The sequence below is a fragment of the Capra hircus genome, chromosome 9 (genome assembly GCF_001704415.2).
Source record: "Capra hircus breed San Clemente chromosome 9, ASM170441v1, whole genome shotgun sequence".
Lineage (NCBI taxonomy): Eukaryota > Metazoa > Chordata > Mammalia > Artiodactyla > Bovidae > Capra > Capra hircus.
Window position 1 is genome coordinate 55,592,362 of NC_030816.1, and position 19,909 is coordinate 55,612,270.

The following is a 19,909-nucleotide window of genomic DNA, read 5'->3' on the forward strand; positions in this document are numbered from 1 at the left end:
GGACAAAGTTGCACACATTAGGAACAAGGAAAAACTAGCTTGGATTTACCCCAGAAATGCAACAAGGGTTTGACATGAGTAACCGGTCATGCTTCCTGCTAACTATGGTGTATATACTGGAGAGTGTCATTTAACCCTTTAATTCCTCTAAGGTCATCGTCCACTCTAGAGTCATTGGCCACATGTGGCTATAGAGTGCTTGAATTGTGGCTAGGCCAAATTAATGCATATGATGGAAACACTGGATTTCAAAGACTTAGTATGCAAAAAAAGAATGTAAAACATCTCATTAACAAATTTTCATAATGATTACATGCTGAAATGATAATATTGGGTTAAGTAAAATATAGTTTTAATATTATAATTCCACCTGCTTTGTTTCACTTTTCTTGAATGTGACTACTAGAAAATGTTACATCATATCTTTGGTGCATATTATATTTCTATTGGAGAGTGCTATGTTAGATGGTAGGGTTTTCTTCATACCAAATTCCAGTCACCCCTGTTTTTACTTCTATTGCCATCAAAGTGACTTTGAAAATGATGCTTCCTTGTGTAACTTGAGCAGTTTTTTTCCTTAACATACAGTCATGTGTCTTAGTCAGCAGGGAAAGGGCTTTGACTTTGCCCCATGTTTCCAAGTGCACAGTTCAGTTCAGTCACTCAGTCGTGTCCGACTCTTTGCGACCCCACGAATCGCAGCACGCCAGGCCTCCCTGTTCATCACCAACTCCCGGAGTTCACTCAGACTCATGTCCATCGAGTCCATGATGCCATCCAGCCATCACATCCTCGGTCGTCCCCTTTTCCTCCTGCCCCCAATCCCTCCTGTCCCCAATCCCTCCCAGCATCAGAGTCTTGTCCAATGAGTCAACTCTTCGCATCAGGTGGCCAAAGTACTGGAGTTTCAGCTTTAGCATCATTCCTTCCAAAGAAATCCCAGGGTTGATCTCCTTCAGAATGGACTGGTTGGATCTCCCTGCAGTCCAAAGGACTTTCAAGAGTCTTCTCCAACACCACAGTTCAAAAGCATCAATTCTTCAGCTCTCAGCCTTCTTCACAGTCCAACTCTCACATCCATACATGACCACAGGAAAAACCATAGCCTTGACTAGACGGACCTTAGTCAGCAAAGTAGTGTCTGCTTTTGAATATACTATCTAGGTTGGTCATAACTTTTCTTCCAAGGAGTAAGCGTCTTTTAATTTCATGGCTGCAATCACCATCTGCAGTGATTTTGGAGCCCCCCAAAATAAAGTCTGACACAGTTTCCACTGTTTCCCCATCTATTTCCCATGAAGTGATGGGACCAGATGCCATGATCTTCGTTTTCTGAATGTTGAGCTTTAAGCCAACTTTTTCACTCTCCTCTTTCACTTTCATCAAGAGGCTTTTTAGTTCCTCTTCACTTTCTGCCATAAGGGTGGTGTCATCTGCATATCTGAGGTTATTGATATTTCTCCTGGCAATCTTGATTCCGGCTTGTGTTTCTTCCAGTCCAGCGTTTCTCATGAAGTACTCTGCATAGAAGTTAAATAAGCAGGGTGACAATATACAGCCTTGACGTACTCCTTTTCTTATTTGGAACCACTCTGTTGTTCCATGTCCAGTTCTAACTGTTGCTTCCTGACCTGCATACAGATTTCTCAAGAGGCAGGTTAGGTGGTCTGGTATTCCCATCTCTTTCAGAATTTTCCACAGTTGATTGTGATCCACACAGTCAAAGGCTTTGGCATAGTCAATAAAGCAGAAATAGATGTTTTTCTGGAACTCTCTTGCTTTTTCCATGATCCCGCGGATGTTGGCAATTTGATCTCTGGTTCCTCTGCCTTTTCTAAAACCAGCTTGACCATCAGGGACTTCACGGTTCACGTATTGCTGAAGTCTGGCTTGGAGAATTTTGAGCATTACTTTACTAGCATGTGAGATGAGTGCAATTGTGCGGTAGTTTGAGCATTCTTTTGCATCGCCTTTCTTTGGAAGTGGAATGAAAACTGACCTTTTCCAGTCCTATAGCCACTGCTGAGTTTTCCCAATGTGCTGGCATGTTGAATGCAGCACATTCACACCATCATCTTTCAGGATTTGAAACAGCTCAACTGGAATTCCATCACCTCCACTAGCTTTGTTCATAGTGATGCTTTCTAAGGCCCCCTTGACTTCACTTTCCAAGATGTCTGGCTCTAGATTAGTGATCACATCATCATGATTATCTGGGTCATGAAGATCTTTTTTGTACAGTTCTTCCGTGTATTCTTGCCACCTCTTCTTAATATCTTCTGCTTCTGTTAGGTCCAGACCATTTCTGTCCTTTATCGAGCCCATCTTTGCATGAAATGTTCCCTTGGTATCTCTAATTTTCTTGAAGAGATCTCTAGTCTTTCCCATTCTGTTCTTTTCCTCTATTTCTTTGCATTGATTGCTGAAGACGGCTTTCTTATCTCTTCTTGCTATTCTTTGGAACTCTGCATTCAGATGCTTATATCTTTCTTTTTCTCCTTTGCTTTTCGCCTCTCTGCTTTTCACAGCTATTTGTAAGGCCTCCCCAGACAGCCATTTTGCTTTTTTGCATTTCTTTTCCATGGGGATGGTCTTGATCCCTGTCTCCTGTACAATGTCACGAACCTCATTCCATAGTTCCTCAGGCACTCTATCTATCAGATCTAGGCCCTTAAATCTATTTCTCACTTCCACTGTATAATCATAAGGGATTTGATTTAGGTCATACCTGAATGGTCTAGCGGTTTTCCCTACTTTCTTCAATTTAAGTCTGAATTTGGCAATAAGGAGTTCATGATCTGAGCCACAGTCTCACTTGTAAACCTTCACAGTATTAGCAAACATGTCACCTACTGATGGCAGTAATTGCATTACATCCAGAATGCAATTAACTGTCAAAGTTTTTCTTCAACTTTTGCTATCTTGTTCAGTTTTGCACCATGAGAGCAACAACTGTGGAAAAGGCTATAAAAATGATTAGAATATTATATAATAAATTATCATGTGTCAGGTGCAGTAAGAAGCAAACAGTAAATGCCCTAAAAGAAATTCAAAGGAACCTAGTAGGTGTCCTTAGCGTTTGACTATCCAAGCAGTTTTTTCATAGCTTTCAAATCCATTTGATTTCTAAGCCAAGGAAAGCTAACACAGAGAACTACTAGTGACTTTCAAAGTCATGGGGTACATATATTCCCAAATAAATAGAAAAATAAAATGTTTTAAGAGAAATGAATTACAGTAGCCCCGTCCTTATCTGCAGGGGATATGTTCAAAGAACCCCACAGGAAGCCTGAAACTGCAGATGGTATTGAACCCTAGGTACAGACTGTTTTTCCCTTAATGTAGACCTATGATAAAATTTAATTTATAAATTAGGCACAGTTAGTAACTAACAACAATAACTAAAAATAAAATAGAAAAATTATAATGATATACTGTAATAAAATTTATGTGAATGTGGTCTCTCTCTCCATTTAAAACTTATGAATTCTTTATTTCTAGAATTTTACATTTAATATTTTCAGAACACAGTCCACCATGGGTAAGTGAAATCTCAGACAACTCAGACAATGAATCTCCACAAGTATAGTGCTTTTAATTTAACACCTAGCAATTAGTTAGTTAGCTAGCTAGCTTCTTTATCTATTTAATTTTTGGAGGACTTTGTATGCAAGGGCCCCCCACAATCATTTATTAAATCCTTGTGTTGCTGTCCTAGATACAGCATAAGTTTTTTTAAAAGCACCAATTAACCTCTCTATGGAAATTTCTGTGACATTCCCAGTATATTTTGATATTGCAAATCAGAATTGGGCAAAATATTAGCTCTGTATTTTTCATACTCTGAGAAAAGTCCTTCGAACTCCATCACTTGATGAAGCTTGCCAGGAGCAGAAGGATCACAGAGATGTGGATGCAAAGCCTGACATGCCAAGCTTGGAGCTGCTGGTATTATTCAGGATGGGCAAGATGCTGCTGCTCTACCTAACAGCCCCCAGATGTTAGCACAACAGAAGTTTACCTCTCATGGGACAGGCCCATCTCTTCATCCTCCTCATCCGAAAAATCTGGCTTTACCACCTAGAAAGTCAGTCGCCACTGCGAAAGAAAGGGAGAAGATGGAGCACCGCATACTGGATCTTCAACTGTCTTGACACTCCTCACATTTCACTGGTCAGAGTCAGTCTCATGGCCACATCTCACTTCAAGGGAGTGGAGAAGAACCGTCCTCCTGGTGGTCTGGAGGAGCCGAGCTGAGTAACTTGGTGAGCAGAAATCTTATCCACACTCATCTTCCTCTGGGTTTCATATTATGTGACACCATAGCTCTCCTTATCATTTTAGCCAATTTCAGGCAGTGTTGTCTGTTATTTACGGCCAAAACCATGATAACTGAATGCTCCTGCTGCTGCAGCCGCCAAGTCTCTTCAGTCATGTCCAACTCTGCGCGACCCCATGGACTGCAACCCACCAGGCTCCCCCGTCCCTGGGATTCTCCAGGCAAGAACAGTCGAGTGGGTTGCCATTTCCTTCTCCAATGCATGAAAGTGAAAAGTGAAAGTGAATTTGCTCAGTCGTGTCCGACTCTTAGGGACCCCATGGACTACAACCCACCAGGCTCCTCCATCCATGGGATTTTCCGGGCAAGAACACTGGAGTGGGGTGCCATTGCCTTCTCCAAACTGAATGCCAGAACACCCAAATCTCAAACCAGAAAAAAATCCCCTATATAAATTCTACATCCAAGAAAACATCCTTCAGATATGAAGGAGAGATTTGAGACATTCTCAGATAAATAAAAATTGAGAGAATTGGTCACTAGCAGATCTGCCCTACCAGAAATTCTAAAGGTGGTTTTTCAAGCTAAAATGAAATAACATGGACTATAACTCCAATCAACATGAAAAAATAGAGCACTGGTAAAGGTCACAACATAGGTAAATATAAAAGAGAGTTTAAATCAATTTTCTGGTTGTAACTCTCCCATCTTGTTGGTTGTAACAACTGCATGAAACAATAGTTATAAATTCTGTGTTGATGGACATACAATGTATAAAATGTAACTAACAGCACAAAAGGGAAGAAGAGTATTGTTATACAGGGGCAAAGTTTTTATATGCTATTACAATTAAAAGGGTATGAATCCAAACTAGATTATTATAAATCAAGGTATTAGCTGTAATCTCCAGGGCGACCACTAAAGAAAGAACTAAAAATGTTTATTTACTAAGAGAACAAAAAGGGGAATAACATTAATATACTAGGAAATATCTCCTTTAACACAAGGAAGGCAGTAATTGAGGGATAAGGGATAAAGTAAGAAGAGACGACATATATTAATAGAAAACAAATAGTAAACATAATTCCTACCTTATCAGTAATCATATGAGGTAATTGACAGAATGGATCTAAAAAAAAAGTATCCAACTATATACTGTCTGCTAGAGACATACTTTAGATTCAAAGTCATAAGTAGGTTGAAGGTAAAAAGATGGGAAAAGATATATTATGCTAGCAGTAACCAAAAGAGAGAAAGAATAGCTATACTCATACAAGACAAAATAAACAACACAAAAATTCTTCCTAGAGACAAAGGAGGATATTTTATAATGGGAAGAGGGCCAATCCATTAAGAAGATATAACAATTATCAACGTACACACACTTAACAACAGCCCAAATGTCATGTGGCAAAAACTGACAGAAGGAAGCTAGAGACAGTAATAGTAGTTGGAGATTTTAATGTCACTTTCAATAATGAATAGAACCACTAAGCATGTGATAAACAAGCAGTTGGAAGACTAGAGTGACTGTTATTCCTGGAGAAGACAACAGGGATTGTAGGAATCTGGAGCTGGGTAAGGGCTTCTTGGCTGACAAGAGTGGTAAAGAATCTGCCTGACAATGCAGGAGATATAAGAGATGCAGGTTCAGTCCCTGGGTCAGAAGACCCCCTGGAGGAGGGAACGGCAACCCACTCCAGTACTCTTGCCTAGAAAATCCAATGGACAGAGGAGCCTGGCAGGCTACAGTCCATAGGGTCATACAGAGTTGAACAGACTGAAGTGACTTAGCATGAACAAAAATCATGCATAAAATGAAAACCTCCAAGAAAATATAATCAAAAGGACTTCTGAAGAAACAGATAGGATTAACTTACTTAAAATTCTAAAAAAATTAAAGTGTAGATTAAATTAGCTGATAAAGATAAAATAATCTGTGCATTTAAAGATCACATTAATAGCCTCCAAACTGAGAGAAGATCATTGCAACTAGGAAAAAAAAAAAAGAAAAGAAAAAGCCTTTGTGGGAAATTCAAAGTCCTTCCTGTACTGCTTCAAGAAACCAAAATAAATTTTCACCAGATATGCAATTCAGAGTTCATTTACTCCATAAAGACAGAGGAGAATCTTTTCAAAGTGGATGAAAATATCAGGTGCAGATATGAAGAACTGGACACATGAAAGATTCAAGCCAAGTTTTTTCAGAAAATCTTGAAGGAAACAGTGACTATTATCAAAGTCAGCTTATATCCCATGAGTAACAAGTTTATGGTAATAAGTTGAAGGCTTTACTGGCTGTAAGAAATCTCAATAATTTAAGAAAAGAAAATGTGTGTACTTTAGCCAAAAGAGCATTTCAAAAGTATATTTAGATCCTGATGTTTCAAATGAGGCATTTGGCAGAAACCCAAGAGGACCACCAATGAATCCTCTGGATGAAGAGATTCCCAGGAAAGGATGTGCGTCAGGCTGTCTCAATGTGAAATGTAGGATTCCTCCATACACCATCTTCATCTTGTCACAGGAGGCTCTTCATGAGCCAAGACAGAACTTATCCTAGTGTCCTTGCTCTGGCAGATTCTCAAAACCTTCCTTTGGTCCTACATCCACTTGCCCTCTCACCTCAGTACCCCTAGCCCAGGCTCTAGTTCTCTGTAAGAAGTCAAGTGCTACAAAACAGTCCCAGGGGCAAGTTCTTGGGAAAAGGAACCACTGTCCTTCTCCATATTCCAGAAAATGAGAGTGACCTGCCCCAGAAATGTCTATACACTAAGTGCTAAGTGATACTAAGTAATAAACATTAAGTAATCAAATGAATTATGGCAATGGCATTAAGAATAGACTGATAGACCAATGGAATAAGAGTGAGTGCCCAGAACACACTCAAGTCTTTTGGGGGGAAGTTAACATACAATCAAATTGCCACCATAAGCCAGAGAAAAAAATAATTGGTTGTAAGAGCAATAATTCTATGGAGATCCTTACCTAATGGCGTATACAAAAATAGACTCCAGATGACTTAAAGATCTAATCATGAAAGTGCAAACTATACACTTAATAAAAGAAAGAGTAGAATATCTTGGTGACTTAGAGTATGGGAAGTACCGCTTCCTACAAATTAAGAAGAAAAAGATGCCAACCCATTAAAAATGGGGCAATGGAACTAAAGAGGTAATTTTCTAAAAGAAGGAATACAAAACTCTAACAAACACATGGAGAGATGCTCAGACTCATTAGTTATCCAGGGAAATGCAAATCACAAGACTGAGATTACAGTTTATACCTATTAGTCTTGGCAAAACTCACAAGGCTGGTTAACACCAAGCACTGGCAGGAAGATCAAGATATGCAGGTACTATGGGACTGAGACTAACAAAATCATTCTAGAAAGCAATTAGTCAAATTAAGTACCCATGCTGGTCCCATCAGTTCCACTTCTGGGTGGACAAGCCAAAGAAATAACAGAACAGCTTCATCCATAACCAGCCAGGTATAATGGTGTTCTCTGTAGTACCATTCATTGTGGGAAGGAAGGGGCTTGAAGCAAGGGCTTGTAAAAATTGCTATAAACATGGGGTAGAAATACACATGGTAACATAAATGAGACTTAAAAGTGTCAGTGAAAAAGTGAAATGCAAATGAGGTATAGAATGGCATTTTTGTGTGTTCTCAGTCATGTCCGATTCTCTGTGACCCCATGGACTATAGCCCATCAGGCTCCTCTGTCCATGCAATCTTTCAGGCAAGAATACTGGAGTGGATTGCCATTTCCTCCTCCAGGGGATCTTCCCCATCCAGGGACTGAACCCCTATCTCTTGTATCTCCTGCATTGGCAGGCAGGTTCTTTACTACTGCACCACTTGGGAAGTCCAGAATATCATCTACATTGAGTCAAATATATATAAACCCAAAATGATTGTACACATTTTAGAACACCTCACAAACAAAAAGATACAGATGAAATGCATTAGAAGGGCTGCCCAAGAGCAGAGGTGGGAAAAGGGCATAGAAGAATGAGCACATGGGAATTCCTTGGTGGTCCAGTGATTAGGACTCCGGGGGCTCACTGCAGAGGGCCCACGTTCAATCACTGGTTGGGGAACTAAGATCCCACAACCCACACAGCATAACAAAAAGTAAAATTAAAATTAACAATAAGAGGACTCTTATACTTAAAAAAATGAATGAGCACAAAAAGACATGAATACAACAACAGAGAGGCCTGGCACAGAACAATGATGATAATGTGCCATGAGGTGAGAGTTTGAGTCACTCGACTTTAACACCTCAGGTTTTCCACAAGAAAATATTACAGTACAAAGTTAATTCCACTACACTGCTGCTGCTGCTAAGTCACATCAGTCGTGCCTGACTCTGTGCGACCCACAGACGGCAGCCCATCAGGCTCCTCTGTCCCTGGGATTCTCCAGGCAAGAACACTGGAGTGGGGTGCCATTGCTTTCTCTGTCCACTACACTGCATACATACAATTCCTATAAGCTTTTAATACCAACGTGTCTTCATCATTTAAACAGGATAATATTGTCAGCAACTTAACTAATTACTCAGTTAAAACACAGACAGAAATAGACTCACAAACATAGAAAACAAATTGAAGGTTATCAAAGGGGCAAAGGGGTGAAGGAGGGATAAATGAGGAGTTTAACATATACATACTACTGTATATAAAATGCACAACAACTAAGGACCTACTATGTACACAGGGAACTATAGTCAATAATTTGTAACAACCTATAATGGAAAAGAATCTGAAAAAGAATATATATATATATATATATATATATGTATGTATAACTGAATCACTGCTAAAACCTGAAACATTGTAAATCAACTATGAAAGTGAAAGTTGGTTAGTTGTGTCTGACTCTTTGTAACCCCATGGGCTGTACAGTCCATGGAATTCTCCAGGCCAGAATACTGGAGTGAGTAGCCTTTCCCTTCTCCAGGGGATCTTCCCAACCCAGGGATCTAACCCAGGTCTCCCTCATTGCACGCAGATTCTTTACCAGATGAGCCACAAGGGAGCCCAAGAACACTGGAGTGGGTAGCCTATCCCTTCTCCAGCAGATCTTTCTGCCAGGAACTGAACCAGGGTCTCCTGCATTGCAGGTGGATTCTCTACCAATTGAGCTATCAAGGAAGCCCTAAATCAACTATACTTCAATAAAAAAATATATTGCTCAGCTAACTCTACTGTTTTGAGAATCTACTTGTATCTCTGTTTATAAGTACTCTAAAAAGTATAATAAAAGCCAATTAAGCAAGTGAAACAGATTTATCAATTCACAGGGCTACAAGTTGCTTGGACCTAAAGCTAAAACTCAGATGCCTAAGAAAGAGTGTTACTTATGCTGCATTTGATTGAATGTACAACCAGCAGTGACACGGGGTCGTGAGGTTGGCAAAAGATTTTTAAACATCACATTTAAATCCAGTATTTTTGGAGGATTGATCTAGAAACATAGCCTGGGATTCTGACAAGTATAGCTCTGCGTACCATGGTTATAGTTCCTTTTAATAGCAGAATGTAAGGAACCCAGGCATTTTTAAGACTCATGGGGGGATGCTTGATGCTGCTGAAGCTTTGGGTTTTATAGGGGCTTCCCCAGTGGCTCATCTGGTAAACAATCTGCCTGCCAATGCAGGAGATGCAAGAGATGTGTTGGATCCGTGGGTTGGGAAATACCTTAGAGGAGGAACTGGAAACCCACTCCAGTGTTCTTCTCTGGAGAATCCCATGGACAGAGAGCCTGGCAAGCTACAGTTCGTGGAGTTGCAAAGAGTTGGGCATGACTGAGAATGTGTGCGTGTGCATGTGCTTGCACACGCACACACACACACAGAGCATAGTTTAGGCAGTGCCACGCTGACCTCAGAGATTAAGGGAGGAGGAGGGGTGTGGACAAAAGATCTGTGACCTCAGACTCATACAAATTCTGCAGCTGCTTAGTCATCTTCAGAAGCCCACATGACAGGAATAAGAAACGCGCTGTCCTTCACTGAGGCATCTACCACCAATATTTTGGTAAATTCCTTCTAACCACCGACGATAAACAACAGAAACAAAACAAGTGAAAAACTCTGCTCCTTCCTTACTTATTCCCAAAACTTTTCTCCAGTTTAGCGAAACCCACTTCCCTGCCCTTGAGGGGATGGCCTGCCTCCTGGCTTGTTGCCCACATCAGCATTTCCCATCTCTCTAGCACAAAGGGTAACATTTTTTTCTATATTATGGAAATGCTGTTGTCAAAGTATATCTTAATCCAACTATCTTTAATCTTCAGAAATCATAAAGACATTTAAAAAGAGCTACAAGAAATTCCAAATGCAGACTGGAAATAATTTAGGCAACTCATCTGAAGTCTAAAATCCCATGAGATAAGTGGTGTATTCACTGAACTTGTCCCTCCACTCTTCTTAGTGGTTTTCCATTTGCTTAGTCACTATGGAGGGTACAAAATACAGAAATACATTGTTTCTGTAATATTCTAGTGTAAACTTTTTTCCATCCTTTGAAGTATTTGGCTTTACAGAACATTAGGTCATAAACAGAGACATGACAGTGTTTAAAGAACCAGCAATGTGTAGCTCCATTTGTAAGAGGGAGAAAAGTAAATTCTTACCAATTCCATTTGCTTGGAAGGAAAAATGTTGTTGCCTCTTCAGGTGCTAACAATGACCCCTTTTTGCCCCAGCTAGCAGGAAGGTCAAAACTAAATTCTGTTGCAACTTAACTCATCTTGGGCCCTGATACATTCAATCCCTCTTTTTTTTTGTAGCAAAGACCCCCTGCATGGGCTTTAGTAGAATTCAATTTAAGATGCAGACATGTCTAGGAGACTCCAAGATAGGAACCACAAAGAGCACACTTACACGATGAACTGAGGTGTTTCTAAGAAAGAATAGAAAGATGACTGTACAGGCTGGGTCAATGATGGCTCAACACAAGAGAGGAGCTGCCATTTAGCCTGTGTCAGGGTGACCTCTGACCCCGTGGGCTTACCCTTGCTGGGGACAAAGACTGCTTTTCCAATTTTACCGCTCATCCCACTCCAGTGAATTTTGGTGGAACATGCATCAAAGGGAAAGAAATAAAACTGAATTTGTAAAATATTAATTCATTTATAAAGGAACTCCATTTGTAGTATGAGGAAAATCACATATTTTGAGAATACTTATGCATAATGTAATTATGTTCCTTTACAAAGTGGCTCTTTATTTTAAGAATATAAAATATATTTTTAAACAAATCTAATTCTATCTTATGATTTTAGTTTAAAATTGGAATATTGCAGTTGAAATTTTTATAAAATCACATCTTTTAATTTATGTACCTTTCATCTGTCTTGTCTTTTCATCAAAGAGCAGATATAAAATTGTATTACCTTAACTGGACTGTCATTTTGAAAACACTTTGAAAGTTACATAATAAGATATTTAAAAATACATCTTGATCTAAAATTTTTCTTATGTAAAATGATAGAATGAATAGTTCACAAAATATGTTTAAAAAAAATACTCCCGTCCCCTGGGACTTATAAGTAGTGACAATAAAATTGAGATAATCTGATAGGCTGCTCTATTAATATTAAATAATTATACTAGCTGGAAAAGAAAACAGAATATTTACACTGAGTACATTCACTAGCATAAATGTGCCTATAGTGAAAAGTTAGATTTACATATTTATGTTGTGCTGTGTGAGCACTAGGTTGCTTCAGTCATGTCTGGCTCTTTGTGACCCTGTAGACTGTAACCCGCCAGGCTTCTCTGTCCATGGGATTCTCCAGGCAAGACTCCTGGAGTGGGTTGCCATGCTTTCCTCCAAGAGATCTGCCCAACCCAGGGATCAAAACTGTGGCTCTTGCAGCTCCTGCACTGTAGGTGGATTCTTTACCACTGAGCCACCAGGGAAGCCCACTCATTCATATTGGATTGAGGGAAAAATAGTATTTCAGGGGACATGAGATTTAGCTTCTTGAACTTGATAGTTAGGCCATCCTTCCTAAGGAGCTCAGTCTATTTTATTAGCAGGGGACGTTTTTGTTTCTGAGAGCATCTGGGGGCCATGAAGTAGATAACAGCTATAGAACCTCAGGTAATTAGGACCCACATCAACATTATGGCACAGCAAACCCACTGTAGGGCAGGGAATCTCCAGACCCTGCCAGGGGCCCTTGGCCTGAAGTTCCTCTCGGCCGCCTCTGTACAAAGCAAGAACACTGTGGCATTTTATACTCGTGTGTGTGGATTATCTTCCTCCCCAAACCTTGAAACCAGAGGCTACTTGACCCCTACAATATGAGTATTAAAAACTTTCTGTAGTAATAAGAACAGTGAGAACATAGGACACATTTTAGGATGAGAGGTAAAGAAATTATTCAAAGATTCAGAGCTTAAGAGTTTCTCCAAGTCTTTTGAAGATTGTGAAAGAATAAACTTGAGATGTTCAATAAACCCTCTGCTCAGGTTTTTGGAAACCCTCTTCTGGAAGTATTCTCATTCACAAAAGCAAAACAGATTTTCTTGGTTTCTGACCCACATGTTAAATTTTCAAAAGGATATTTTGTTTTGCTGTATTTTAGTATTTGTTATTCCTTAATCAGTCAATCAATAAGTTGTCAGAACAATTAAAGATTCAATCTTACTTTTATCTGGACAGTTTTAATTTCATTAAATCTTATATCAGCAAGAGATTTCCTTGTCTGGCCTCTTCGGTGTCCAAATTTACACTTATTTCTCATCACTTGTTCATCGTCTTCTATGGGTCTTCGAACATATTTAAAGCGATCTTTGAGAGCTCGTTTCCATAAAAACTGTGTAAAATTATAAAACAGGGCAGTTAACATTCAAAGAGGTTTGAATAAGCCTATATAAACAATAAAATTGTTGCCTATCACCTTTGGGCTTGAAAATATCTTCCCATCACAAATACTGGCCAGACTGAGAAATCTTGATCTAGTTAAAAGGTATATGGATGTTCACTGTAACAGTCTTTCAACTTCTGTTGTAAATTTGAAAATTTTTGAAATAAAAAATTGTGACTATCAAAAGCTTGTAATAATCTATAACAGAAAATTATCTGGAAAAATTATATATATATATATATACACATACATATATAATCGAATCATTTTGCTGTACACCTAAAACTAATACTGTACTATAAATCAATTATATTTTTCACACCAGTCAGAATGGCTGCGATCCAAAAATCTGCAAGCAATAAATGCTGGAGAGGGTGTGGAGAAAAGGGAACCCTCCTACACTGTTGGCGGGAATGCAAACTAGTACAGCCACTATGGAGAACAGTGTGGAGATTCCTTAAAAAATTGCAAATAGAACTACCTTATGACCCAGCAATCCCACTGCTGGGCATACACACCGAGGAAACCAGAATTGAAAGAGACACATGTACCCCAATGTTCATCGCAGCACTGTTTATAATAGCCAGGACATGGAAACAACCTAGATGTCCATCAGCAGATGAGTGGATAAGAAAGCTGTGGTACATTTACACAATGGAGTATTACTCAGCCGTTAAAAAGAATTCATTTGAATCAGTTTGATGAGATGGATGAAACTGGAGCCAATTATACAGAGTGAAGTAAGCCAGAAAGAAAAACACCAATACAGTATACTAACACATATATATGGAATTTAGGAAGATGGCAATGACGACCCTGTATGCAAGACAGGAAAAAAGACACAGATGTGTATAACGGACTTTTGGACTCAGAGGGAGAGGGAGAGGGTGGGATGATTTGGGAGAATGGGAATTCTAACATGTATATTGTCATGTAAGAATTGAGTCGCCAGTCCATGTCTGACGTAGGGTGCAGCTTGCTTGGGGCTGGTGCATGGGGATGACCCAGAGAGATGTTGTTGGGAGGGAGGTGGGAGGGGGGTTCATGTTTGGGAACGTATGTAAGAATTAAAGATTTTAAAATTTAAAAAATAAAAAAAAAATTTTAAAAAAAATAAATAAAAAAAAATAAAAGTTAAGAATAAAACTAGTCCTAAAAAGAACCAAATGCTTCCTCGCTTGTGTGCTTTCTCTCTTACATTAATATTCTAAGAAATTTTCTGCATCGTCCACTGTTACATTAGAAAAACAATGTCACATACACTTGTGGGGAGAGTTTGAGTAAACACCTACCATGCCCCAAAGTCTCCCCTTTCACTGTATGTGTACAAACCTGGACCATAATGTGCTAAGCAGTTTTGCAGGTCTCTTAACAGTGAACTATCTTTAGTTAACATCACTGGGAAAAGATGTGGGTAAAAAGCACACAAGATCAAAGTAAGCATTATTCATAACTTTCTGTTTGTCTCATTTGATAACCACAGAACTAAAGGTCAAAATGTAAGTAGATAGATATGTATTTGCTTCTATATATGCAAAGATTCTCTGGGAGGAAACTTTAATAATACTGGTTACTTCTGGGAAGGAAAATTGGATGATTGGAGGATAGAGGTGGGAGGGAGATGTTCCCATTTATATCCTTTTATAGCTTTTGAACTCCATGAAAGTATAACTTATTGAAACAGCAAATTTAGACTCTTTCTTTAAAACACAACTAACTCTATAAACAGTAACACTAATTTTTGGCAAATGTTATATCTTAAGTATAGAAGGAATTCATGTCATGTCAGGTAATTATCAATACTAGGACCCCAGGTTTGTTTGTTTGTTTGTTTTTTGAGAAAATTTGGTTTACTTTTTTTTTTTAACTTTTATTTTTTTACTTTACAATACTGTATTGGTTTTGCCATACATTGACTTGAATCCAACACAGGTGTACATGAGTTTCCAACACTGAACCCCCCTCCTATCACCCTCCCCATATCATCTCTCTGGGTCATCCCAGTGCACCAGCCCCAAGCATCCTGTATCCTGTATCGAACCTAGACTAGCTATTTATTTCTTACATGATAGTATACATGTTTCATAGTGTGCTTTTGTACACAACAGAATATTTTAGAATGGATATCATACTAGAAGCAAGGGTAGCTGAATACCAGTCTGACTTCAAAGTTACTGGTTCTAGATATGCCTTTTCTGAGTCTGGGTGGTGAAAAATAATCTTTAAGGCCCTCTCCCACTCAGGAAATTCTATGATTCTATCCATATACAATGAACTTTTTCCAAGAAAGAAAGAGAGAAAGAAAAAAGCAAAGCAAGGGCGGGAAGAAAGAAAACAGAGGCCTTAAATGTTATGTTCACAGATAGTGACATTTATTATTTGTTATTCAGATTGGAACTGATTGCTTAAATTCCACATCTTCAAGAAAGTACAGCGAAAAATTTTTCTCACAGATGTCTGTGAAAATAAAGTACAAAGGACATGCATCTTATTTAGATACAACTACCAATGTATGCATGTCACCTAGAGATATAAGAACTAATAGGCATTATAGCTTTAGGTATAAAAGCTATAATTCTCCACAATTGTCCCTTAAGTCATACAGTTTCAGTGTTACAATGCACTCAAGTTTTTTTAACCACCTTGACTTTTTTAAGTGTACAGTTCAGTAGAGTTGAGTATGTTTACATTGTTGGGCAATGGAGATCCCTGACTTTTAAAGCCAAGGGACTTGCAGATCCAGAGAGCAAAGCTTATACGGAAACCTCTAGAACAGTGTTTCTCAACACTGGTTACACATTAGAAGCATCTGGGGTCCTTTTAAAGATGCAAAGCTTTCTTCTTCAGATCAACTAAATCAGCATCTCTGGGGATCCTGATGTGCAGCCAGAGTTGAGAACTGCTGCCCCAGAACACCACCAGGATCTTTTTTTGTCAGAACAGCAGAGCCGTGAGAGAATCAGGTGAGGCTGTGGGTTAAGCCCTCAAAACTATACAACTTCTGCTTGGGTCTAAACAGAAAGGCAAGAACCACTCTAGTGATGTGAAAGCATGGATGTGGGTACAGTCACAGCTTCTCTTTCTAGTATGGCATCTCTTGAAGATCCTTCCTAGAGACTCACGGTTAAACATGAGCTTCCAGATAGCTTTGAGAGAGAGATTCTGATCATCTTTCTAGAGGATAACATAGAGAGAGAAAGAAGACCAAGGAGGAAGCTGGGGAGGGATGAACAGGTGGAGCACAGAGGATTTTTAGCACAGTGAAAATACTATATATGATACAATAATCATGGATACATCTGTCTAAACACACATAGACTGCACAATGCCAAGAGTGAACCTTAATGTAACCTATAGGCTCTGGGTGATTATGATGTGTCAATGTGGGTTCATCAGTTGTAATGAATTACCTCTCTGTGGGGGATGTTGATAACGAGGGATGTTAGGGATGAGTAGGGGCAAGGGCTATTTGGGAAATCTCTGTATCTTCCTCTCAATTTTCCTGTGAACTTAAAACTGCTCTAAAAAAATAAATCTTTTTTTAAAGAAGACATAGAAACACATAGAAATCATCAAAAAGAACAGAGAAGAGACAGAAAGACCAAAACTAAGAACAAAATGGGGACGGAGAGCAAGAGACAGAAGAGATGGTCAAGGGAATGGAATTAGAGAGAGACCAGACAGAAAATGACAGAGAAAGAGAAACAGACAGAGCTAGATAAACAGGGAGAGAGACTGCGGAAAAGGAAGTGAGGCCTGAAATTAGTGGACAGCACAAGGCTCTTATTTTAAGGAGGGTTGAGAGTAACCAAATGGTGCCATGTGGTCACTTACAAAGCCACAGCCGTCCTCATCCAGGAAAGGGTAGGCCTGCAGTAGGGCGTTGACCACGTCGTTATACTGCTGGGTGGTGGGGTACCTGTTCAGCGTGACAGGGAGGACATTTTTCAGTTCAAGAAGCCTGTGTTCCTCCCTATGAGTCCACATTACATTCACTTTTCTTCAAGTCTTTCTATGTGATGATGTAGACACTCAAATCAGGGCTTTCCTGAGGGCTCAGTGGTAAAGATTCCGTCTGTAATGCAGGAGATATAGGAGACCTGGGTTCGGTCCCTGGGTTGGGAAGATCCCCTCGAGGAGGAAATGGCAACCCACTCCAGTATTCTCGCCTGGAGAATCCCACAGACAGAGGAGCCTGGTGGGCTACAGTCCATGGGGTAACAGAAGAGTCAGACACGACTGAGCATAGCACATACATTCAAATATTGGGCAATGTTGGACTTATTACCGATCTGTCATGCAAAATCTGAAGAGAATGGGTTCCAAATGATTTCAAGTCTATTCTGAAAACACGCCCTCTCCCCAGGCAGCAAGTCTGCCCTGTTACTACTCACAATGAGCCTTCCAGATACTTGGTCATGTCTGCCTGGAGGAACTCAATGATCCTTATCCTCATGCTGTGATCGGGACACTTCTGTTCTGCTAGCATGCACTTGACATCATAAGGGAACTCTGGTAAGACGTAGGACTTAGTCCATTGTAAGGCTTTATTCCTTGCTAGAATGTGTCTCACATTCCTTCTGTGAAATAAAAAACACAAAGAGTGAAATTCTATTTCAAATATATGCAACTTATTAATTCTCTATACCCTGAGTGAATGGCTGGATGGCATCACCGACTCAATGGACATGAGCTTGAGTAAACTCCAGGAGTTGGTGATGGACAGGGAGGCCTGGTGTGCTGCAGTCCATGGGGTGGCAAAGAGTCAGACACAATTGAACGACTGAACTGAACTGAACTGATACCCTGAGAACTGATGATAGAAACCACATTCTTGAGATCTAAATATATGGACGTCATCAACCCATCTTCCATCCAGTCATCTATGTGCAAATATTTAAAGGTTCATCAAGTATCTCATTTTCTTTCCCTTTGCACACACACAAATACTTGTCATTCTGGAAAAAATATCATAATAACATAGGCTATAGAAGACAGTCTGAAGTTGGGAAGAATGTTGATCCATGTATCTTGAGGAGGCAATAGGTAATGCGTAGCTTAAAACTGAACAAGATATCTAACTAAAAGAGAGTAAATTGCAATTCAGCAAAGCAAATGAGGCATGTGATAAAGTCTTACTTAGCATCTGATTCAGAACCTTCTAATTAGCTGGCCGCAAAAATTAACTTATTAATTCTAATTAATGTGTTATTATTTATTTCACTACAATAAATAATATTGTAGTGAAGTACAAGAGTCACTTAATGAGTCACTTTAGTTGTTCTTGGCTATTTTAATAAGGTAAACTTGGTCTCTAAATTTAAAATAAGTATTAGATATTCTGATCCTCTCAAATGAAGTTTCTACAAAAGGCTACAGTAGAAAATGATAGCTACAGAAAGCAGATCAGTGGTTGCCTGGGGCTTGGGGTGGGAGAGGAGACTGACTGAAGAAAGGACACCAGGGAGGCTTTTAGGGTGATGAAAGCGTTCCAAAATGCATTGTGACAATGGCTGCACACCAGCATAAATTTGCTAAAATTAACCGAGCTGTATACTTTAAATAGGTGAATTTTATGTCATGAAAGTTAAATCTCAGTACGCTTGTTTATAAAATTAAATATCGGAACCACTTTAAAGCCTTAAAATCAGTGACTGATCCAGTGTGTAAAAACTAAAATTTTCAAGCAAGTTACCAGAGGCAAGAGGTAGCGTTCAGTCCATTTCAATAATAGGATTGACTGGGAAGGAAGTGAAGTAATAGAAGCAAGTCAAGCTGAAGACAAAGAAAGATTTCCTAAATTAACCTAAGTAGGTTAATCTTCTGGCACAAGCATGGACTACTTAGTAGCCCAAACAAAATTCAGATGAGCTTTGAAAGAGGTTTCCTTTAGAATTTTAGGTCATATTTTGTAAGAATGCAAGAGATATAGCAAAACATGAGGAATAAAGGAAATTAGAGAAAGAATTCTGCTCTCTTTTCGTGATAAGATCTTTCTCCTTTTTTCCCCTTTGGCAATAACTATATTGGTGGTGAAAACACATCCCGGCTAAAACAAGCACACTGATAATTCAACACTTGATTCAATACAGCAACAGACAATTCCCAGAAGAAATTTGTGCCTCAGCCCAAACTATTTTCCAATATGTTCCCCTCTTATTTCATTCATTCATTCAAGCAAATATTTATTGGGAAGGTACTAAGGGGCAATTGCTTATCTACAATCCCTATTTCCTTTCTTAGTCTCTAATTTCTTTCTCCCATGATCTCTCCTTTATCTACTTAGACCCAGATTCTAAAGTAATGGCAAGTTTCATTGGCTGTATTTTGTGCCTTCCCAAGATTTTGAAAGGTGCTATAACTGTGCAGGCATTAAATTTGGTTTCAGTACAACATTTTAACATCTAACTCCTTTCCCTATGAATTTCAAGTCTATTTAACTGCATGACCCCTTTAGACTTTTGAGGTTGCTAGTCTATACTATATATAGTATATATAGTATCTCATCAATGAATAACTTCTACATTCCAATGCTATAAAATAGGTCTTGAGGCAATTTTTATCTTCTTGGTCTATATATGTCTTTTCTCTTCAACATCAGGGTAAGAACTATATATATAGCATGTTTTTATTTCTGTCAAATGCCTAGAATGTGACTAGACACATATAGGCTCAATCAAAGCCAGACAGTCCATCTTGCTCCTAATTAGACAAAATCAGAGGCAACAAATTTTCCCT

General features: G+C 39.1%; 1 protein-coding gene across 1 annotated transcript in view; it reads right to left on the reverse strand.

Annotated features, from left to right (window-relative positions):
• The window catches only part of SAMD3 (sterile alpha motif domain containing 3), a 45,974-nt gene that overhangs the window by 10,657 nt on the left and 15,408 nt on the right, over positions 1-19,909 (reverse strand). The window contains exons 5-7 of the mRNA XM_013966557.2: positions 17,566-17,751; positions 17,006-17,090; positions 12,953-13,120 (exon numbers count right to left, since the gene is read on the reverse strand). Of these exons, the coding sequence (XP_013822011.1) occupies positions 12,953-13,120; positions 17,006-17,090; positions 17,566-17,751 (439 nt within the window). The remainder of the gene's footprint in view (positions 1-12,952; positions 13,121-17,005; positions 17,091-17,565; positions 17,752-19,909) is intronic.